This window comes from Hippopotamus amphibius, chromosome 3 (assembly GCF_030028045.1).
Source record: "Hippopotamus amphibius kiboko isolate mHipAmp2 chromosome 3, mHipAmp2.hap2, whole genome shotgun sequence".
NCBI lineage: Eukaryota > Metazoa > Chordata > Mammalia > Artiodactyla > Hippopotamidae > Hippopotamus > Hippopotamus amphibius.
In genome coordinates, this window is record NC_080188.1 from 67,472,620 (window position 1) to 67,497,073 (window position 24,454).

The window sequence follows — 24,454 nt, forward strand, 5'->3', positions numbered from 1 at the left end:
AGAGAGGCCCAACTCTAAGACTTTCTGTTTACGCCTGAGCCACCGGCGCCCTCTGCAACAGGCACCTCCAAGCCTGACTGAGACATCAGTGCGCCACTGCTCACTCCCTCCCAGGAGAAGGAGCCACTGTTGTACCCTCTCCCTCCCCACACACCAAGGCTTACACACAAACAATAAAGGAACCTCTGCTGGTCACAGAATAACGCAAAAAAACCCAAGGACAAGCAACCCCAAAAGTTTGGACAACCATGAGGAAACAAAGAAACACCATGCAGGCAAAGGAGCAAGAAAAAAACCCACAAGACCAAATAAATGAGGAGGAAATAGGAAAAATGCCTGAAAAGGAATTTAGAGTAATGATAGTAAAAATGATACAAAATCTCGATAACAAAATAGAGAAAGTACAAGAAACAGTTCATAAGAACTCAGAAAAACAAACAGCAATGGATAACAAAATAACTGAAATTAAAAATACTCTAGATGCTATAACCAGCAGAATGACTGAGGCAGAAGAACGAATAAGTGAATTGGAAGATAAAATGGGGGAAATAACTGCCACAGAGCAGGAAAAAGAAAAAATAATAAAAAGATTAAAAGACAGTCTCAGAGACGTCACTGATAACATTAAGCGTACCAACATTCGAATTATAGGCATCCCAGAAGAAGAAGAAAACAAGAAAGGGTCTGAGAAAATATTTGAAGAGGTTATAGTGGAAAACTTCCCCAACATGGGAAAGGAAATAATTCACCAAGTCCAAGAAGCACAGAGAGTCCCATACAGAATAAACCCAAGGAGAAATACACCGAGACACATATTAATCAAACTAACGACAATTAAACACAAAGAAAAAATATTAAAAGCAGCAAGAGAAAAGCAACAAACAACATATAAGGGAAAACCCATCAGGATAACAGCTGACCTTTCCACAGAAACTCTGCAGGCCAGAAGGGAATGGCAGGATATCCTGAAAGTCCTGAAAGAGAGAAACCTACAGCCAAGAATACTCTACCCAGCAAGAATCTCATTCAGATTTGAGGGAGAAATCAAAAGCTTTCCAGACAAGCAAAAGTTAAGAGAATTCAGCACCACCAAACCAGCCTTACAAGAAGTGCTAAAGGAACTTCTCTAAGTAGGACACACAAGAAAAGGAAAACACCTACAAATACAAACTCAAAACAATTAAGAAAATGGTAATTGGAACACACATGTCAATAATCACTTTAAATGTAAATGGACTAAATGCTCCAACCAAAAGACACAGACTGGCTGAATGGATACAAAAACAAGACCCTTCTATATGCTGCCTACAAGAAACCCACTTCAGACCAAGGGATACATATAGACTGAAAGTAAAGGGATGGAAAAAGATATTCCATGCAAATGGAAGTCAAAAGAAAGCTGGAGTAGCAATACTCATATCAGACAAATTAGACTTGAAAGTAAAGACTATTAAAAGAGACAAGGAAGGACACTACATAATGATCAAGGGATCCATCCAAGAAGAACATATCACAATGGTAAATATCTATGCCCCCAATATAGGAGCACCTCAATACATAAGGCAAATGCTAACAGCTATAAAAGGGGACATCGACAGTAACACAATAATAGTGGGAGACTTGAACACCCCACTTACATCAATGGACAGATCATCCAAACAGAATATAAATAAAGACACACAAGCTTTAAATGACACATTAGACTATCTCGACTTAATTGATATTTATAGGACATTCCATCCAAAAACGACAGACTACACATTCTTCTCAAGTGCACATGGAACATTTTCCAGGATAGATCACATCTTGGGTCACAAATCAAACCTCAGCAAATTCAAGAAAATTGAAATCATATCAAGCATCTTCTCAGACCACAACGCCATGAGACTAGATATCAATTACAGGAAAAAAAACTGCAAAAAAGACAAACACATGGAGGCTAAACAATTCACTCTTAAACAACCAAGGAATCACTAAAGAAATCAAAGAGGAAATCAAAAAATATCTAGAAACAAATGACAATGAAAACACAACAACCCAAAACCTATGGGATGCAGCAAAAGCAGTTCTAAGGGGGAAGTTTATAGCAATACAGTCCTACCTTAAGAAACAAGAAAATGATCGAATAAACAACCTAACCTTACACCTAAAACAACTAGAGAAAGAAGAACAAAGAAACCCTAAAGTGAGCAGAAGAAAAGAAATCATAAAGATCAGAGCAGAAATAAATGAAAAAGAAAGGAAAGAAACCATAAGAAAAATAAATAAAACTAAAAGCTGGTTCTTTGAGAAGATTAACAAAATTGATAAACCATTAGCCAGACTCATCAAGAAAAAAAGGGAGAAGATGCAAATCAACAGAATTAGAAATGAAAAAGGAGAAGTCACAACGGACACCTCAGAAATACAAAAGATCATGAGAGACTACTACAAGCAACTATATGCCAATCAATTGGATAACCTGGAAGAAATGGATACATTCTTAGAAAAATACAATCTTCCAAGACTGAACCAGGAAGAAATAGAAACCATGAACAGACCAATCACAAGTACGGAAATTGAGGCAGTGATTAAAAATCTCCCAACACACAAAAGCCCAGGACCAGATGGGTTCACAGGCGAATTCTATCAAACATTTCGAGAAGAGTTCACACCTATCCTTCTCAAACTCTTCCAAAATATTGCAGAAGGCGGAGCACTCCCAAACTCATTCTATGAGGCTACCATCACCCTGATACCAAAACCAGGCAAAGATGTCACAAAAAAAGAAAACTACAGACCAATATCACTGATGAATATAGATGCAAAAATCCTCCACAAAATACTAGCTAACAGACTCCAACAGCACATTAAAAAAATCATACACCATGACCAAGTGGGGTTTATCCCTGGGATGCAAGGATTCTTCAATATACGCAAATCAAGCAATGTGATACATCATATCAACAAATTGAAGGATAAAAACCATATGATCATCTCAATAGATGCAGAAAAAGCTTTTGACAAAGTTCAACATCCATTTATGATAAAAGCTCTCCAGAAAATGGGCATAGAAGGAAATTACCTCAACATAATAAAAGCCATATATGCAAAACCAAAAGCCAACATTGTTCTCAATGGAGAAAAACTGGAAGAATTCCCCCTAAGAACAGGAACAAGACAAGGGTGTCCACTCTCACCACTATTATTCAACATAGTTTTGGAAGTGTTAGCCACAGCAATCAGAGAAGAAAAAGAAATTAAAGGAATCCAAATTGGAAAAGAAGAAGTCAAATTGTCACTCTTTGCAGATGACATGATATTATATATAGAAAACCCTAAAGACTCTACCAGAAAACTGCTAGCACTAATGGATGAGTTTAGTAAACTAGCAGGATACAAAATTAATGCACAGAAATCTCTTGCATTCCTATACACTAACAACGGAAGAGCAGAAAGAGAAATTAAGGAAACTCTCCCATTCACCATTGCAACAAAAAGAATCAAATACCTAGGAATAAACGTGCCTAAGGAGGCAAAAGATCTGTATGCAGAAAACTTTAAGACATTGATGAAAGAAATCAAAGACGACACAAACAGATGGAGGGACATACCATGTTCCTGGATTGGAAGAATCAACATCGTGAAAATGTCTGTACTACCCAAAGCAATTTACAGATTCAATGCAATCCCGATCAAATTACCAATGGCATTTTTCACAGAACTAGAGCAAGAAATCTTACGATTTGTATGGAAACGCAAAAGACCCCGAATAGCCAAAGCAATCTTGAGAAGGAAAAATGGAGTTGGTGGAATCAGGCTTCCTGACTTCAAACTATACTACAAGGCCATAGTGATCAAGACAGTATGGTACTGGCACAAAAATAGAAAGGAAGATCAATGGAATAGAATAGAGAACTCAGAAGTAAGCCCAAACACATATGGGCACCTTATCTTTGACAAAGGAGGCAAGAATATACAATGGAAAAAAGACAGCCTCTTCCATAAGTGGTGCTGGGAGAACTGGGCAGCAACATGCAAAAGAATGAAATTACAACACTTCCTAACACCATACACAAAAGTAAACTCCAAATGGATTAAAGACCTACATGTAAGGCCAGACACTATCAAACTCCTAGAGGAAAACATAGGCAGAACACTATATGACATCCATCAAAGCAACATCCTTTTTGACCCACCTCCTAGAATCATGGAAATAAAATCAAGAATAAATGAATGGGACCTCATGAAACTTAAAAGCTTTTGCACAGCAAAAGAAACCATAAACAAGACTAAAAGGCAACCCTCAGAGTGGGAAAAAATAATTGCCTATGAAACAACGGACAAAGGATTAACCTCCAAAATATACAAGCAGCTCATGAAGCTTAATACCAAAAAAGCAAATAACCCAATCCACAAATGGGCAGAAGACCTAAATAGACATTTCTCCAAAGAAGACATACAGATGGCCAACAAACACATGAAAAGATGCTCCACATCACTAATCATCAGAGAAATGCAAGTCAAAGCCACAATGAGGTATCACCTCACACCAGTCAGAATGGCCATCATCACAAAGTCTGGAAACAACAAATGTTGGAGAGGGTGTGGAGAAAAAGGAACTCTCCTGCACTGTTGGTGGAACTGTAAATTGGTACAGCCACTATGGAAAACAATTTGGAGGTTCCTTAAAAATAGAACTACCATATGATCCAGTCATCCCACTCCTGGGCATATACCCAAAGAAAACCATAATCCCAAAAGAAACTTGTACCATAATGTTTATTGCAGCACTATTTACGATAGCCAGAACATGGAAGCAACCTAAATGCCCATCAACAAATGAATGGATACAGAAGATGTGGCATATATATACAATGGAATATTACTCAGCTATAAAAAGGGATGAGATGGAGCTATATGTAATGAGGTGGATAGAACTACAGTCTGTCATACAGAGTGAAGTAAGTCAGAAAGAGAAGGACAAATATTGTATGCTAACTCACATATACGGAATCTAAAAATGGTACTGTTGGACTCAGTGACCAGAACAAGGATGCAGATACAGAGAATGGACTGGAGAACTCGAGGTATGGGAGGGGGCGGGGGGTGAAGGGGAAACTGAGACGAAGCGAGAGAGTAACACAGACATATATAAACTACCAACTGTAAAATAGTCAGTGGGAAGTTGTTGTATAACAAAGGGAGTCCAACTCGAGGATGGAAGATGCCTTTGAGGACTGGGGCGGGGAGGGTGGGGGGGGCTTGGGGGGGGCGTCAAGGAAGGGAGGGAAGATGGGGATATGCGTATAAAAACAGATGATTGAACCTGGTGTACCGCCCAAAAAAATAAATAAATAAATTAAAAAAAAAAAAAAATGAATCATCATACCAAATTGGATTTATTCTGGAAATGTAGTTTAGTATTCCAAATGCAATCAATATAATTAACCACATTACAACTTACTAAAGGAGAAAAATCATATGATCTTGTCATTCAGAAAAAGCATTTTATAAGATTAACCATCCTTCCATGATTTTTAAAAACTCTTTGCAAACCATCACTAGAGGAGAATGAAAAGAATATATAACCAGAAGCCTATAGAAATCATCATACTCAGTGGTATAACAAAAAGCATTTCCTTTTTAGATTGGGAATAAGAAGGGCCATCCCCATTTTTATTTCTTATTGTACTGTAGGAACTATCTAGTGCTATAGAGTAAAAAAGAAGCAAAGACAAGACAGGAATGAAATAAAACTATCATTATTCATAGATGATATGATTATGTATATCAAAAATACAAAAGAATATAGATTAATTTTTAAAATTAAAATTTGGTTGGGTTGCCAGCCAAAACAAAGAAAAACATCTAAAAGCCCAAAGCATTGTATTTTTACATACTAGGAAAAACAAAGAATACATTTTTAAAAATATATTGTTTACTCGAGGATGGAAGATGGCTTAGAGGACTGGGGCAGGGAGGGTGGGGGGGAATCGAGGAGGGGGCGTCAAGGAAGGGAGGGAATATGGGGATATGTGTATAAAAACAGTTGATTGAACCTGGTGTACCCCCAAAAAAAAATAAAATTAAAAAAAAAATATATTGTTTACTATAGTATAAAAAATGAAATATTTAAGGGAATTCCCTGGTGGTCCAGTGGTTCGAACTCCATGCTTCCACTGCCGGGGCCCCAGGTTTGATTCCTGAGCAGGGAAATAAGATCCCACAAGCAGTGTGGCATAGCAAAATAAAAAAAATAGAAAAGAAAGAAAAAGGAAAAAATACTTAAGAATGGATTGATAGAAGACGTATAAGACTTCTGGCAGAAAACTCTAGAAAGTCATCAAGAGAAATTAAAATCTAAATAAATGTAAAGCTATATCACTTTCATAGATTGGAAACTTTGATTTTGTAATGATGTTGTATCTCCCCATACCAATCTGAAGATTTATTGCAATTCTCATCAAAGTCCCAAAGACCAAGAGACTATGAAAGAGAGTAAGGTAGCAGAACTGGTTTACTGCATAACAATAATAAAACTTCATTCTGATCAAACTATAGTACTTAAAAGACAATGTGGTATTTATAGGACATTGAAGAAAGATGGACAAGAAGACCAGTGGAACAGGATAGCCCAGAAACAAATGGATGCATTAGTAGATGTTTATTTCACTAAGAAAAACAGGTGTCACTGGAAAACTATATGGAAAGGACAGTCTCTTTAATAAACGGTGCTGGGAAGGGAAAAAAATACAATTGGAGACACGCATACAATCCCACTTAATACTATTTTTAAAATTTCATTTCAGATAGATTATTGACCTGATTATGAAAGTTGAAACAAGAAAGTTTATCTTAAAATGATGAGATAGGAGAATATCATCATAGCCTTGGAGTACAGAAAGTTTTAAGCCACTAAAAGTTGTAACTATAAAGGAAAAATTGATAAATTTGGTTATTTTAAAAGTGAAAACTTTCATTCCTGAAAGGACACCATTAAGAGTGAAAAGCATGACAGTAGATGAGAAGTTATTTTACAACACATGTAACCAACAGAGGGCTAATGTGTACAATATAGAGAAAAACTGCCTCAAATCATTAAGAAAACTGTAGAAAACCCAGTGGGAAAATGGGCAAACAATTTGAGAAGGCACCTGACAAAAGATAAAATCCAAATGGCTAATAAACACATGAAAATATGCTCAACTCAATAAAAATCAGGGAATGCAAAATAAAACCACAACAAAATACCACTATATACTCACCAGAAAGTGATAATACCAAGTGTTGATAAAGGTGTGGTACAATGGAAACTCATTAAGTGCTGCTGGGAGTGTAAATTGGTACAATTTGGAGAACAGTATCTACTGAGTTAGAGATATGCGTTCCCTGTGATCCAACAATTCTGCTGTTAGGTGTATACCCAGAAGTGTGGATGTACATGTGCACCAGTAGCCATCAAGAGAATGTTCATAACAGCATTTTTTATAATAATGAATAATTGGAAACAACTCATATCCATTAACAGTAGAATAAGTAAGTTACGGTATATCTGTACTATGGAAAAATATACAGTTATGAAAGAATGAAGGCAGCTATAACCAGTAGTGTAGATGAATTTTATTTTATTTTTTTAATTTTTTTTTTTTAATTCCAGCTGATTTATTGTGTCATTTAAAGCTTGTGTTTCCTTATTAATTTTCTGTGTGGATGATCTGTCAATTGGTGTAAGTAGGGTGTTAAAGTCCCCCACTACGACTGTGTTACTGTCGATTTCCTCTTTCATAGCTGTTAGCATTTGCCTTAGGTATTGAGGTGCTCCTATATTGGGTGCATATACATTTATCATTGTTATCTCTTCTTCTTGAATTGATCCCTCGATCTTTATGTAGTGTCCTTTCTTGTCTATTGTAACATTTTTTATTTTAAAGTCCATTTTATCTGATATGAGTATCGCTACTCCAGCTTTCTTTCGATTTCCATTTGCATGGAATATCTTTTTCCATCCCCTCACTTTCAGTCTGTATGTGTCCCTAGGTCTGAAGTGGGTCTCTTGTAGACAGCATACATATGGGTCTTGTTTTTGTATCCATTCAGCCAGTCTGTGTCTTTTGGTTGGAGCATTTAGTCCATTTACATTCAAGGTAATTATCAATATGTATGTTCCTAGTACCATTTTCTGAATTGTTTTGTTTTTGTTTCTGTAGGTCCCTTTCTTCTCTTATGTTTCCCACTTAGAGAAGGTCCTTTAGCATTTGTTGTAGGGCTGGTTTGGTGGTGCTGAATTCTCTTAGCTGTTGCTTGTCTGTAAAGCTTTTGATTTCTCCATCAAATCTGAATGAGATCCTTGCTGGGTAGAGTATTCTTGGTTGTAGCTTCTTCCCTGTCATCACTTGAAATATATCGTGCCACTCCCTTCTGGCTTGCAGAGTTTCTGCTGAGAAATCAGCTGTTAACCTGATGGGGGTTCCCTTGTATGTTATTTGTCGTTTCTCCCTTGTTGCTTTTAATAACTTCTCTCTGTCTTTAATTTTTGTCAGTTTTACTACTATATGTCTTGGCGTGTTTCTCCTTGGGTTTCTCCTGCCTGGGACTCTCTGTGCTTCCTGGACTGGGGTAGCTATTTCCTTTCTCTGTTAGGGAAGTTTTCAACTATAATCTCCTCCAGTATTTTCTCAGGTCCTTTCTCTCTCTCTTCTCCTTCTGGGACCCCTATAATGCGAATGTTTGTGCATTTAACGTTGTCCAGAGGTCTCTTAGGCTGTCTAAAGTTCTTTTCATTCTTTTTTCTTTATTCTTTTCTGCATCAGTGATTATCACCATTGTGTCTTCCAGGTCACTTATTCGTCCTTCTGCCTCAGTTAATCTGCTATTGGTTCCTTCTAGTATATTTTTCATTTCAGTTATTGTGTTGCATATCTCTGTTTGTTTGTTTTTTAATTCTTCCAGGTCTTTGGTAAACTTTTCTTGCAACTTTTTGATCTTTGCATCCAGTCTTTTTTCAAAGTCCTGGATCACCTTCACCATCATTATTCTGAATTCTTTCTCCGGAAGAGTGCCTATCTCCTCTTCGTTTAGTTGTTTTTCTGGGGTTTTATCTTGTCCCTTCATCTGGTACAAAGTCTTTTGCCTTTTCATTTTCTCTGTCTTTCTATGGCTGTGGTTTTCAGTTCCACAAGATGAAATACTGCTGATACTGCTTCTGAATTTTATATTAAAAGGAAAAAGCCAACACAAAAATACCTATTTTAAGATTCCATTTATATGAAGTTCCAAAAAAGCCAAAATTAACTATAGTTTTTAGGAATGATTATTTAGTGAAACTGTAAAAGTATGGATGTGATTACCTTAAAAATCAGAGTAGTGATTTGAAAGGGAGGGATATGTGATAGGAAAAAGTAATGCACAGAGGGGCTCCCAGGGTTGTTGGCAGTGAATTTCTTGATCTAGATGATAGTTACATGGTCATTTAATAGTAATAATCGATTGAGTACATATATTTAATCACTCTATTGCATTTGTGGAATTTTTTTCACCACTTAGAAAAGATTTTTAAATGTACATTTATACAGATATGTGTGTATATATATGATACATTTATGTACATATACGTACTTACATATGCAAATGGTGGTGATAAAGATAGATGTCCTTGGGCAGAATAGTGTTGATCAGTGTGTGCTGGGCTGTCTGCTTTGGCGAAATGCCTTGCTAATCCTTTTTAATAAGGCATTTTACGCCTCCCACATATATATGTGACTACAGTTAAACTGTGAGGGGAAAGATCTATAAACTTTAATCTTGACATATTTTAAATCTTCTGAATGCCTTAGATTGTATTCTTTAGGAAGAAATTTATTTTTCATCTCATTTGGTGGTTTGGCTAAATAGGAAATTTTTTATTGTGATCTTCAGTCAATTTTATGCCAGAGAATGACCTGTAAACTTCCTTGCAGTATTTCAAAATAATGATGTTTTTATTTCTTATTGTTTTGTACTCCACTATCTTCACTTGTGTTTTATAACTGTGCAGTGGATTGAATGATACTTCTAAAAACTTATTTCTGGACTATCCTTAGCATATCATCCTTGGTTTTCCTTGTACACAAAGAAGAGTGATTCCAACATTTAAACTGGGATTTGTATAATTCAAGGTTTTTTGTAGTTTTTAAGGCTTTTGCATTGTGGCTTTCGATTCTAGTCACCACATGTTTCTACTTCTATCATTCTGTAACCAAGGAAACGCCCTACTTTCAGCATGGCAGAGTGCAAGTGTACCTTTTAAAACAATATTCCAGGTTGAATATTCTATGTATTCTGAAATAATGTACTAAAGATCAGTGGTCCTAGTGATAGAAAAAGCCAATTTTTTACACATTAAAATTGTCTGAAAGAAAAAGTCTTAAGTATGAAAAAAAAGTCTTTGTTTCTCCCAAATAAAAAGCTTAAACTGCCATTGCTGTAGATATGTGCATAGGGAAACTGAGGACTAAAATAAAATCCAACTGCAAAATAAAATTTAAATTAAAAAATTTATGTGTAGCAAATGTATTTCTAAGGTTAGTTGATCAGCATTTATCTTAAGCAGTATCAAATATACCCAAAATATTTAAGTTGGCCAATTTAGGTTAAAACACAAAGATGAATGAGGTATATATAATATCTGCTGTATTGGGGGAGACAGATATGGATGCAAATGTAAAATCTTCAGTGAAACAAGTCCTATAATGAAAGAACATTTAAGATATTAGTGGTGTACACAGTATCTATTTGATCTGTACATAGAGTTTGCTATGAAGATAATTTTTTAAAATATAATTGGGGTGTAAATTCTGTCTGTAAAATTCATTAGTTATCCATCAGAAAACTTGAAAGTTACTTTTTCTTTCAACTTTTATTATGAAAATTTAAAAACCTAATCGGATATAGACAGAATATAGTATAATGAACCACCATGTGCCCATCACCCAAGAAAGCTTCAAATTAATGAAAATCTGAAGCCCTTTTTAAAAACATAACTTTTTAAGTTCAGTAAGTTACAAATTAATTAATTGCCCTAGAAAAAAACATCTGTACAAATATGAATCCAAATGTACATGCTTGTGGTATACTTTGACATTTACTAATACCTCTTTTCAATATCTTTGTATTCAAACTCCATTAGTGGATGTGTTTTAACTTTATCTAACAGCTATGTATGTTTTATTTTAAACAGTGTGGGACATTTTATAGTATTGCCTTTTAAATGTAAGCATAATATCTAGAATAACAGTAGAATGGTATTACTTGCTTCAGAGCTGAGAATCAATTTGTTTAGGTGCTGCCAGACATTGTGGAAAGTGACATCATATCAAATAGAAAATGAAATAAAGCTTTTGTGTATTTAAGCTGCACTGTCAGATGCTTCCTTTTGAAACTCAAATCTTCAAAGGTGTGTTATCTAAATCATGTACTTTTTTGGTTTCTTAAAATTATTCACAATAAATTGCTTATACCAGAACTCCCGTTTCATCTCAAATTTTGGTTATTTTGTTCACATTATTCTTTAGATGCTATTAAACTACAGCTGGTTGAAGCTGGCCTGGTAGAATGTCTACTAGAGATTGTTCAGCAGAAAGTGGATAGTGACAAAGAGGAGGATATTGCTGAGCTCAAAACTGCTTCAGATCTAATGGTTTTATTACTTCTTGGAGGTGAGTTGTAATTTATGCCAACGAAAGAACATGATTGTCAGATTTTTAAAAATTTATTATCTCTTTTATAAATACTGTATTAGGCATTTTCTTATTTTCCTGTCACATTTAATCCTGTTGATGTGATGATTTGGAAACCTTAAACACACCATGAAGAGAACTAGAGATAATGAACCTGGAAAAGAGGAGTTTTTACTATCTTCCAGTATGGAAAAAGCTGTCATATAGAAGAGACAGCTGTGGCACCAAAGGACTAAAAGCTAGATGGCTACTTGGGACTTAGACTAGAAGAATTCTAAACCCTTTTGTCCAGTCTTTACTATAAGTTTATTATAAAAGAATCATTACTTTTCCCTTTAGGAATTATAAATGAAGTATCAGTATGTGATTTCCCAATTGGATATTCAGTTAGGAATATGGATGTGTTACTTCAAAGTATTTTCCTCTTATGTGTTGCATTTACCTCTAGATGAATCCATGCAGAAATTATTTGAAGGAGGGAAAGGTAATGTGTTTCAAAGGGTACTGTCTTGGATTCCATCAAATAACCACCAGCTACAGCTTGCTGGAGCATTGGCAATTGCAAATTTTGCCAGAAATGGTAAGCATATTAGTTCATCCTTATTAAATCAGACCTTCTGTATTTTAAAATTTTGCTTTGCCATAACATATACTATACCTAGAACAGTTCAGATGCGTATGCAGTATCTGTGTATACTACTACCTTAATTTTTCAGAAATCTGAAATACTAATAGTGACTTTCTCAACAAATTATACATTTTATGCAATTCAACTGAGTTCTAATAATTTAAAGATCATGAATAGTGATCATGAAGTCCTTCTTTTGAGTACTCTGTACTTCAGAGATGAATAAACCTCCCAGTCTAATATACATCTGATCTGGGAGGATATGCTCTTTTGCTTGGTGATTTTATTTTGAATTTAATAATCTGAATTTATGAACTGTTGTTATAGCATGTTATAATAGATGACATTCCATTTTTCCTTCCTTCTTTTTGGGACCATCATTAACTCCTTAATGATGAAATTTAAACTGGCAAAATATTGATAATTATTAAAGCTAAATAGGGGGTAAATAGCAGTTCATGATAATATTCTCTCTGCTCTATAAATGTTTCAGAAATTCTATCTTTAAAAAATAATTTAAATATCAGCCATGATAACAAAATTTAGAGTATTGTCATCTTCTGATATATCAGGATCTCAGCTAGAGATTTTTTTGACCAATTTTTAAAATTTTATCTATTTGAAGAATCTTACAATCAGACCTCTCACTCAGTAAACAAACAAACAAAAATCTGTAAATCTGATGTGAGTAGGAGATGGAATTCATTTTATTTTCCTATAGCCCCATTTTCCCTAATGTAGATAATAAGCAGGCATCAGTATTACAAAATATTTATAGATATTTGTAAAGAGGGAAAAATGTTTTTTGTTGTTATTTAGATGGAAATTGTATCCATATGGTAGACAATGGAATTGTAGAAAAACTTATGGATTTACTGGAAAGACATGTAGAAGATGGAAATGTAACTGTGCAGCATGCAGCACTAAGTGCCCTCAGAAACCTAGCCATTCCAGGTGAGACTTAAGAATGGGAGCCAACTATGTAAGAGATAAAAATCTATTGTTTTGGAAAGATATTTACTTTATGTGATTTGTGGACTTGCCCTGACCAAGAAAAGAAAAACCTTAGTCTTCAGATTGCTTACATTTTTCTTACTAACAAATGGAGATTATATGTTAAAGAAGTTTTCTGAGACTACACAAACATTATCTTCCTTTTTCAGATTATTCAAATATTCTATTACCTTTTGTGAACTCCCAGATTTTCATCATATTGTATAGTTAATATTTTTTAAGCATCTTCAGTTGAGGTAAGATTATGGTATCATTAACAGAACCCCCTGAAGAATGACTTTTTTTTTTTTAATTAATTTATTGGCTGCATTGGGTCTTCGTTGCAGTGCACGGGCTTCTTGTTGTGGTGGCTTCTCTTGTTGCTGAGCACAGGCTCTAGGCGTGTGAGCTTCAGTAGTTGTGGCACGTAAGCTCAATAGTTGTGGCTAATGGGCTCTAGAGCACAGGCTCAGTAGTTGTGACACAAGGGCTTAGTTGCTCCGCAGCATGTGGGCTCTTCCCCAGCCAGGGATCGAACCTATGTCTCCTGCATTGGCAGGCAGACTCTTAAACACTGTGCCACCAGAGAAGCCCCCTAAGGAATGACTTTTAAGAATTTTTTTTTTTCCCTGCAAGCAGACATACAATTTTTTTAAAATAGCCTTAATGTGCCTTTCTGGATTACAAGGCTTTTGAAATCACATTATCATGGGAAGTAATACAGGATATAGTTAAAACTATCCTTCTATTCTACTTTCTAAAGGTAAATTTCTGATTAGGTAAAATAGTGTAACTATATGAAAATGCAGTCTATATAAATCAGTTTGGTTCATGTAGCAGATTAATATTTATTAATGTCTATAATATCTGTGTTAACACAGGTCAAGGATAGAGGTAAAAAGAAACATTTATTGAAGTTGAGGAATTGTGCTTTTCATAAATAAGAAGGCAACATTGTCGGATTTCCTTTACAAATTATTAGTTTTATGGTTAGGTTTCAGTAAGCCAGTAGGTGTGATTTTGTATGTTGTGCTCCTATAGACAAATAGTATACTTATCCCCTAGCCCTCCCATTCTCAATCCCATTCTTAAAATTAACAGAAAAATAACAATGTTGTTTTTAAGTACAACATTGGGGTCTTAAAGATAATAAGATACTCAAAAATGTATATTGAATTGAACAGTTATCAAAAATGCTAATATTTTAACCACAGTCTTTTTTTTTTTTCCCTTTCTCTTTAGTTGTAAATAAAGCAAAGATGTTATCAGCTGGAGTCACAGAGGCAGTTTTGAAATTCCTTAAATCTGAAATGCCCCCAGTTCAGTTCAAACTCCTGGGAACATTAAGAATGTTAATAGATGCACAAGGTAAGAGAAATGCTTTGCCAAGGTGCATTTTTGATACAATAGCCTTAATGTGCCTCTAGTTGAGAAAGGACCTGTTTTTAGCTTTCAGAATTATGTAATCATAAAGATAAGTAGCAAATAAAAGGCAAAAAGAGATTGGTTTTGGAACTGCATTCATTTATTTCCATGCTTGTTATGTAATTGGTTTTAAATAGAAATTATATTGCATTTCTCTTTATTAGTACGTATAATTTGGTTTTAGGTTGATTATTATCAGTTCTTGAGGGGATTTTATGTTTTGGCATTTTCTGTGCCCATTTTTACCTTGTCTTCAAAATCATCAAGTTTCAATACAGTGACAGTCAAAATTTTTTTAAATTTGTTTTGCAGACAGGGAGATCATCCTTGGAATGAGTTATATTTATTTACTTATTTCTAAATTCTAAACCTTCTCTATATTGATTCCTTAGAGTGCTGCTAAAAATTCTTCGATACAGTTTTCCAGGGTACTAACAGACTGCCAGGCCAAACCAAAAGAGTATAAAATTGTTTATTTTGTTTTCTGTATAAAAGTCTACAACTTTATAGAAAATCTCAGTAGTCTATCAGACACGGAATATTTGCAGTTTTTGCTTTAATAAAATCGTTGCATTCTATTTTTTAGACCTATAATTTTCCTTCACACTCTTACATCTTTACCAGTTATTTCAGTTGATTGCTTATTAGTGATTCATTCCTTTGTGGTTTGCCTTCTTTCCTATAGCAGAAGCTGCTGAACAACTGGGAAAGAATGTTAAATTAGTGGAGCGTTTGGTGGAGTGGTGTGAAGCCAAAGATCATGCTGGTGTGATGGGGGAGTCAAACAGACTGCTCTCTGCCCTCATACGACACAGTAAATCAAAAGTAAGTCCTGGAGGAAACTGTTCATTTATTTATGAAACAGTTTAAAAGAAGATGGCGAGAGAAAAACTTAAAAGTAAAGGTATTCCTTGACTTGTGTAAATCTCCTTCATGTAAATAATCGACTTCACCATAATAGCTGTTCTAGCTGGTTGGCCGCAGGAATGTTCCTCCCCATCCGATGCTACCTCTGGGCATCTTTCCCTGGAGCAAAAGCAGCTGTTAACTTGGACCTTCCTACTATCTTTCTCACCTATAGTAGCCTAAAAGCCCATGCATTTTCACTGACACCAGTACAGGACCAAGTATATTGCTGACAATATGGAAAGTATCAAGAAAGAATAGCAAAATGAACTCTTGTGGTACTCCTTTTACCTCTTCTCCGTCATGACTGCTCTGTCAGGCCCATTTGTTCATTTAACAGGCAACATTTTGGTACTTAAAGTGTAAATGTTATAAAATATAGTATGACTTTCAAGAATTAACTGTCCAATGGCAGGACAGATGTTAAAACAGCATTAAAGCCACATACTCCATTCAGATATAACTTAGAAGACAGAGAGACCAGCTGTCTGGGCATCACAGAAGGTGTCATGTTTTAGATGTTAACTAGGAATCTCTCAGGAGAGTGGGAAGAGAAAGGATAGAAAGGCCTCCAAACAAAGACAACAGTGTGTGTTCAACAGCACAGAGATCTAAAATAACGTAGTTTGAGAGGAAAACTGCAAGTAAAGTGGTATTGCTGGAGCACAGAGTGTGTAAAGACAGTGACCAGAGAGGAAGAGAAGTGGGGATCAAGATGAATTACGTGCCAGGTTAAGGCATATGGATTGATTCTGTAGAGAATTAGGAAGCTCCCAAAGGATTTTAAGCAGCAGAATGCCATTATTTGGTTTTCATTAAGAAAGATGAATCTAGGGCTTACTAGGGGCAAGGAGAACAAAGTTATTTCAAAAATATACATGAGAGATGATGAAGACCTGAATTAAGGTTTTAGGTTAAGCTGTTTGAAATTGCTGATATTCAACCATTTTGAGACAAAGAAACAAATATCATATGGTTCAACCTAATAGAAGCAGTGAGGATGGAGAAGAAGAGAAGGATTTGAGAAGGATATGAGTGGTAGAATTGACAGAATTCAAAAGTGGGGCCAAAGGATAAGGAAGTTTTAGAGATAATTCCAAGTTTGGGGCTTAGCACTGGGTGGGGTAAACCTGCCATTCATCAAAATAAGAGACTATGGGAAGAAATGACATTTCCTAACTTGCTTACTCCCAAATCACTCTTCTATCCCTTTTGGAGTCTTTACGTAATTCTTTGCTCCATTCCATGAGAATTCTTACCAGTGGTTTCGTTTAGGCAAACCATAATTCTGTTAACTAGATTACAACAAACAGAGACATGTTTTGGCATCTGAATTTGGAACTTTCAGATAAATTCCTGTTACATGTGGTGGTTAGGCCAACGAAGACTTGATTAATCCATAATATACTTAAATTCACTATCAACTAGCAGAATTATGTAACCAAACCATTAGTGGACACAGAAATGTGTCCACAGGAAGATACATTCCATCATCTTTTTATCTTTTTTTTTTTTTTAAGGTAATGGTTTATTTCTGGACTCTTAATTCCATTTCACTTATTCAGATGTCTTTCCTTATGCAATAGCACAATCTTGATTACTGTAGCTTACTGTAGTATGTTTTGGGTTTTTTATTTGTTTGTTTTTGGTTTGTTTGTTTGGCTGCGTTGGGTCTTAGTTGCAGCACACAGGATCTTCATTGTGGTGTGCAGGCGGGCTCTTCATTGTGACGCACAGCCTTCTCTCTAGTTGCGGCGTGCAGGTTTTTCTCTCTAGTTGTGGCACGCTGGCTCCAGAGCATGTGGGCTCTGTGGTTTGTGATATGCAGGCTCTCTAGTTGAGGCACAGGGGCTCAGTAGTTGTGGCACACGGGCTTAGTTGCCCCACAGCATGTGGGATCTTAGTTCCCTGACCAGGAATCGAACCCATGTCCCTTGCATTGGAAGGTGGATTCTTTACCACTGGACCACTAGGGAAGTCCCTGTTCCATCATCTTAAACAACCAAATTTTGGAACCAAAACTATTCAAATGCTGTCATATTAAATTGAGATCTGAGGATTTTGAGGCTTTTCTGTGGGTTTCATTATCACAGGTTCCCTTTTCCTCATCTGATCCCATACTCCCTCCCCCCAGAAAGTTTTCAGATACCCAGTAAGCATCCATCACCATGTAGCTTCTTTGAAAAGACATGAGAAATATGGGACGGTACATTTCTAGATGTGTATGTGTGTGTGTGTGTGTGTGTGTATTTAAAAAACAATTTGAAATGACATAGGATTGCACCTTTATAGTTACATTATAACTTTTTTACAATTCAGTATCAAATAGGCTACTTTTTCCTTTATATATCTTTCCTACAGTTGAGATTATACTGCTGCTAAGAGGCAATAGGAACCTTGATTCATAGACTTTAATGATCAGAATACAAGTTGTATTCTGTGTATGTGTATGTATTCTGTATATGAGCTCTGGATTAGAATTATTAATTTAAATTATTTTTAAATTTAACAGACATTAAAGGAATAGATGATTCTGCTTGAACAGTATTTCTCAAAATATGTTCCATCGAATAATAACCCCAAGAAATGTTCCACAAAGAAAAAGGGTTTAATGGTCAGATTAGTTAGGATAATAGTGCATTCCCTTTACTTGCCTTTAGAATTCACAACACACGTTAGTATTACTCTAAAGAAACTTCCTTAACTTTTTTTTAACTATTTGACTGTGGGTCATTTTTTGCAAGAGGCATCTATTAACATTCCACTGGACATACTTTGGAAAATGCTGCTCTGGAGTAAGCTTTTAAAATAATTAAACACTAGGTACAAATTTGTTGCATTCCTGTATATCTGTAACCAACTGTCATGAATCACAGCTCTGTCCTTGTGTTATTTTTAAACTTTGAATATTCTACTCCTCTTAAAGTCACCCTGAATTCTACCTTAGAGTCCAGCCCTCCAGAAGTTTGTACTGATTCATGGGGTTTCATGCTGGCTTAGGCATTTCAGCCATATATGGTGTATTCTTGTGCTTATGCCAATAGGTAAAATCACATCTTCCCTTTAAAAAGTGCCCTAGGCTAGGACTCCTAACAAACTGGCTGGACCTTCTGACTGTAGATATCAAAAACAGAGAAGTATAGTTTGCCTCTACAATAGGAATATAAAAATTCCCTCTTATCAAAGTAGGCACTTTTGTTTAACCTGTAGGAGTAAAACATTCTTCATCAGTAGCAAGCTAAAAATTTGTTTAAACAAATGTACTTAGTCATTTACTTATTCATCCAACATTTACTTAAACCTATACTGAGAGCTTTGATGATACAATGTTAAAAAAGAAAAAGTTTAGTAGATGATTCAGTAGCTACACCAGCCTACAATCTTATAAAGTGATTATCTCAAATTCAAGCCTATCTCAAAACAGTCCATTGTTATCAACATTGTTAAACAGTTTCAACAAAGTGTTTAGCTGGATTTATCTCAACAGTTAAGAGCAAATTGACCATAAATGCTAAATATGTGAGACTGTTAATATAGATTATTTGCCTTGGTTATATATTTACCAAAATTTAGCTTTCCATAAGAAAACTCCTTGAAAAATAGGATTATGAAGCAAATATTGTTTCAAACTTTGTAAAGCATTATAAAATATTTCCAAAATTCTTAGAGACTTTCCAGAGACATCTAGGGTTTAGAAGGATTACTCAGAGAAAATGTCTCATTATTTGTATCTACAGTTTACTTATTATAAATGAAGTGGTTTCAGAGAGGTTAAAATAATCTCCAGATTAACTTTAGAAGTATTGGTTAAAATTATTTGTAAGTCTCCAGGTGAACCTTCTTGCTCTATGGAATGGTGCTAGTATTCTTTTTTTTTAAATCTTGAAGTTAAAAATATAATTTTAAATACATTCACAGAGCCCCTTCAAATCACAGTAAGTGACTGCCTCTGCTTGGCACCATAATAAATTTAGTATGTATGCTTTTGCATAGACCACAAGTGGCAAGATCTAATAGTCAAACTGCTTGGATTGAATCTTGGCTTCTTACCATTTAATCACTGTCTGATTTGGGCAAATTCCATAACTTAAGCTAAGCTTCAGTTTCTTCATCTATAAACTGGAGATAATATCTACCTAGTGGGATTTCCTCTGAGGACAAATGAGCTACTATCTGTAAGTTACCCAGTATATAGGTGTTGTCCAGTGTATAGATGGTGCTCCAAAAAAGGTAGCTGTCAATAGTAATAATTCTCTTTTGTCATATGACACAAGTACAATGCTTCATTTATCTTTTATTCCCCATTCCCTTGGGCAAAGTGACTCCGTAGTAAGCATTTATTGTAGGAGGAGAGAGGGTAGGCATTTTAAATGGCAATGCTCAGATATGTGTTCCAGAAAAGTAAGATAGAAAAGAAGCTACGCTTTGATTTAAGGGGCCAGGGCAGGGGGTGATGGTGGTGGTATTCGTTTCTGACCTACAAATTTTCTTTATTCATTCATTCCTTTCCCTTCATTCTACTACAGTGGGCTTTTTAGGCTGATTCACAAAAGAGAGGATGAAATGACAGTTCAGGTACCTTCCTAGGTGACTGCATGTGTATCTAGTGAATCTCTTGTGGTCTTTTTCACTCAACAAGCCCTTTTGTGATTTTTATAAAATTCTTCACTAATTTTAAGAATTCTATGTCAGTTTCAAATAAACTGCCTCTGAGTAAGCAGTATATAGTCATCCTCATCCCTTGGTATCTGAGGGGCATTGGTTCTAGGACACCCTCTCAGATACCAAAATCTGTAGATGCTCAAGTCCCTTATATAAAATGGCATAGGGTTTCCGTCTAACCTATGCACATCCTCCCATATACTTTAAATCCCCTCTAAATTACTTATAATACCTAATATAATGTAAATACTAGTAGATAGTTGTAAATACAATGTAAATACTAAATAGTTGCCATCACATAGCAAATTCAAGTTTTGCTTTTTGAAACTCTATGAAATTTTCCCCCAAATATTTTCAATACGTGGTTGGTTGCATTCATGGATGCAGAACCTGAAGATATGGAGGGCTGACTATACTGGAGGCTTTCTTTTCATTAGAAAAGGCTTTAAAAGATAGTTTCTCTCTTTCTAAAAGAAATTGATGGGGAAAGACATTAAATGCTAGAACACAGCTACCGTAAAAACTCAGAACTTAGACTATTGATTCAGAATGTTTGATCACTAAACAAGTTTGGGCTCAAAGCAAAGATCCTATCTGTAAATAGTTTTCTTAAAAATTTATATAAGGTGGAAGCATAAAGGAAACCCCTTTTCCAATATTTTAGCAAATTAATTTGAAAAATATTTCTCATTAGTTTTGTACCATTGACGCTAACCTGGACAGGCTACTTAAAATATGCTTACTTCAAATTACTAAAAATAGTGAAAAATAGTAAAATAACTTTTAAAATATTCTGTAATTGAGGCTTTCTACTAAATCATATTTAATCCAAGAGTTTTAAGGCAACACATCCCTAAGTGAGATGAAGACAGAAATGGGTACTAGAAGTAAATGTAGCCATTTCTTTTCATTTAGCCTTTGCTGTATAATTTTATGTGTGTTTTCCATGTAGTAACTTTGTAATTATAACAAAAACCTACAAGATAATACACTTACGTTATCTCAGTGTTACAGGTGAAGTCTCTGAGATGTAGAGAGCATCAGTGATTTGCTCAAAGTCAGTGGGATTTATTGAGTCTGGAGCCCACTGCCCCTCTGCCACTGGAGAGGACAGAGCTGTAGGCACCATGAGAAGTGAGGGAAACAGAGTTTTTTCTGCTCAAGTCCCTGTGTATGTAATCTAGTTTTGTGTTATAATAATAATTTGAAAGGAAGAACTTTTTAAAAAATTATTATTCCAAGATTTAGATAGTTTCTGGGACTCTCTATTCCTTGATATGAACTGCAGTGGTCTTTTTTGCTTAGGTAATTTAAGTTGTCATCTTCTGAAGAGTTTATTTAAAGCTAAAAGCTTTTTCCTTCTTTTCCGTGAAGAAAAAAAAATGGTTAAATGTAATGATTCATAGGGACACTGTCAGAAAACCACTCAACTTAACAGTGAATTGACTGATTGTAATACAGTTTATGTTTAAAGTTTATAATTCCGTGATATTTATTTATTGTAGGATGTAATTAAAACCATTGTACAGAGTGGTGGCATTAAGCATCTAGTTACCATGGCAACTAGTGAACATGTAATAATGCAGAATGAAGCCCTCGTTGCTTTGGCATTAATAGCAGCTTTAGAATTGGGTAAGTACCCCGGTGACAAACTTATTTTCTCCTGTTTTTATCGTGGATGAAAGGAAGCACAGGAATGGAATGGAAGTCAGACAGAACCTTGACTAGAAGCATTTTGCCAGTGTCTATCTGTACCAGTTCATATCTGAGTATATGGAAAATCATATTCTATAGATTGTCACCATAGCTGTCCCTTTTGGTTGTTCTTCTGGTAACATTTTCAGGGTGATGCTTTAAGGTTAGTTTGACTCTTAAATGATATCTCGTATTTTAGGCACTTAGGGAATACAGAAAACATTTTCAGCAGACCTCATAAAAAAGTGAAATAATATTTAGAATACAACAGCAAGTTTAGGGTTTGCTACTCTTCCAGACACCCAGACGTTCTCTTCCATTTCTACTACTGATTCTGTTTCTTACTAATCTCCTTCATTACCATGGTTTCTGTTGCTTTATAGCACTGTCTTCATTCTAATAAATTCTCACCTTTTTTGTCACTCTTCTGTGTATTTACATTCAGAATTCCCCCAGAGCAGTCAAAATGATTCAGTTAGTTTCTCTCTAGCAGTAGCATCCCTGTTACTCAGAATTCTTCAGGAGAAGCTAGCTCATAGGCATCTAGTTATGGGTAGCAACTTTGTCTCAGGAACCAAGCTTTCATACACATTTCACTTGGGGACAATCGAAGTCACATGGCCTGTGGTAAGGCCTGAGGCTGCCTTACACAAAGGAGGACCATAGACTTAGTAGGCATGTCCGGCTCACTTCAGAGGCATTCTGGTAGATACTGTTAACTGATCACCTCAGTTTCCAGTGATGATTTATGTCCATAATTCTCATACTGGGGCAAGTGGACCCATCAGCCCTTATTCCAGGAAGCAGAAGCCAAAAGATAAACATGGTATATCTTCCTCCAGTGTCAGATTTACTCAGATTTCAGGTATGAAAGATTTGAATTTTTATCCTCTTTAAAGGGTTACAAACTTTGAAACTTAAGATTTTTAAAAAATCATAGGTATAAGTAGGATGTAAAATTTTCTTGAATTTTAAAGATGGAAGATTTCAAGAAAACATGTGACTTTGGTGACTAACTTAGGTTAAAGATGCTGTGGAGGTCAGTTCGAGTCCTCGCCTAGCCTGTGATTTCCTTCATGGTTTGGGTAGATTATTGTGAGTCATTCCAGAGGTCCAGACACCTTTAAGAGGGGAAGCTATGATGAAGAGGTGAGAGTTGGTGAAAACATTGAATACCAAACAGGCTTCATGGCTTGATTTTTTTTTTAAATGGCTTAAAGTGATGAAGCAGTTTCGGAATACCCTTGACCTCCCATCCCAGGGTGAATCCGGTCTTGTGGCCTTCGTAATTGTTATTTTCTAAGTAGGCTTTAATTTTGTCTGCTTCCTGGTAGCTGAGCACTTGCCTCAGTCTGATTACCTTACCGTAGAACTATATAAAATGACAATACATAATCACATTTGTTGTTGTTTGCTGTCATCTAGTGTTTCCTAGGCTCCTTGAGCCTAAGATTTAAAAATAAGGCCATATTACCTTTTTAATACAAAATACACTTTTGAAAACCATATTTTTCCAAACTTGTATCCTTATAGGCTTTTAGATATTATTAAGGAATTATTATAAAATTTGTGTATGATAATAGTATTAAAGCAACATTTTAAGAGTCCTTATCTTTTTTTTTTCCCCCGATAATTGTAGACTTACATGCAGTTGTAGGAAATAATACAGAAAGATCCCTTGTACACTTTGCCCACTTTTGCCCAGTGGTAACATTTTGCAAAACTAGTATAGCATCCCAACCACTGATACAATTTATCTATCTTATTCAGACTGCCCCAGTTTTACTTGTACTCATTTGTGTGTATGTTAAATTCAGTTTTATCACCTGTGTAGGTGTATCTGAACAGTTCTAATAACACAAGGATCCTCCATTTATAACCACACTCAGCTACCTCCAACTCTGCTCCCCATCCCTGGAAACCAGTAATCTGCCCTTCATTTCTAAAATTTTTTTCACTTCAAAAATACATAAGTGGAATCATATAAAATGTGACCTTTTAGAATTGGCTGCTTTTGCTCAGTGTAACTTCCTAAAGAGTCATTGATTTGTGTGTCAATAGTTCATTCCTTCTCATTCCTGAATAGTATTTTGTGATATGTATGTACTGCAGTTTGTTTAACCATTCACCTGTTGAAGGACATCTGGGCTGATTCCACTTTGGGACTTTTAAAAATAAGGCTACAATGAACATTCATGTATAGGATTTTATGTAAACATAAATTTTCATTTTTCTAGATAAATGCCTAGGAGTTACTAGATAACTGCTTGGCTGTATGGTAACTGCATGTTTGATTTTTTTAAGAAACTGACAAACTGTTTTCAAGAGTGGCTATTTTACATTCTCGCCAGTACTGTATAAATGATCTAGTTTTCTCTGTACCTTAACCAACATTTAGTATTGTCCCTTTTAAAAAAATTTATTCAATCTGATAGATGTGTAGTGATAT

At 35.4% G+C, this 24,454-nt stretch overlaps 1 protein-coding gene across 5 annotated transcripts in view; it reads left to right on the plus strand.

The window, feature by feature from the left end:
* RAP1GDS1 (Rap1 GTPase-GDP dissociation stimulator 1) overlaps window positions 1–24,454 on the plus strand; it is a 149,077-nt gene that overhangs the window by 112,307 nt on the left and 12,316 nt on the right. For 3 of the 5 annotated variants that reach the window (XM_057727896.1, XM_057727898.1, XM_057727899.1), the window contains 6 exons: window positions 11,532–11,675; window positions 12,145–12,276; window positions 13,144–13,278; window positions 14,560–14,685; window positions 15,428–15,567; window positions 21,816–21,942. In XM_057727896.1, the coding sequence (XP_057583879.1) occupies window positions 11,532–11,675; window positions 12,145–12,276; window positions 13,144–13,278; window positions 14,560–14,685; window positions 15,428–15,567; window positions 21,816–21,942 (804 nt within the window). The remainder of the gene's footprint in view (window positions 1–11,531; window positions 11,676–12,144; window positions 12,277–13,143; window positions 13,279–14,559; window positions 14,686–15,427; window positions 15,568–21,815; window positions 21,943–24,454) is intronic. The other 2 variants (XM_057727897.1, XR_009052698.1) reach the window with 2 other exon arrangements.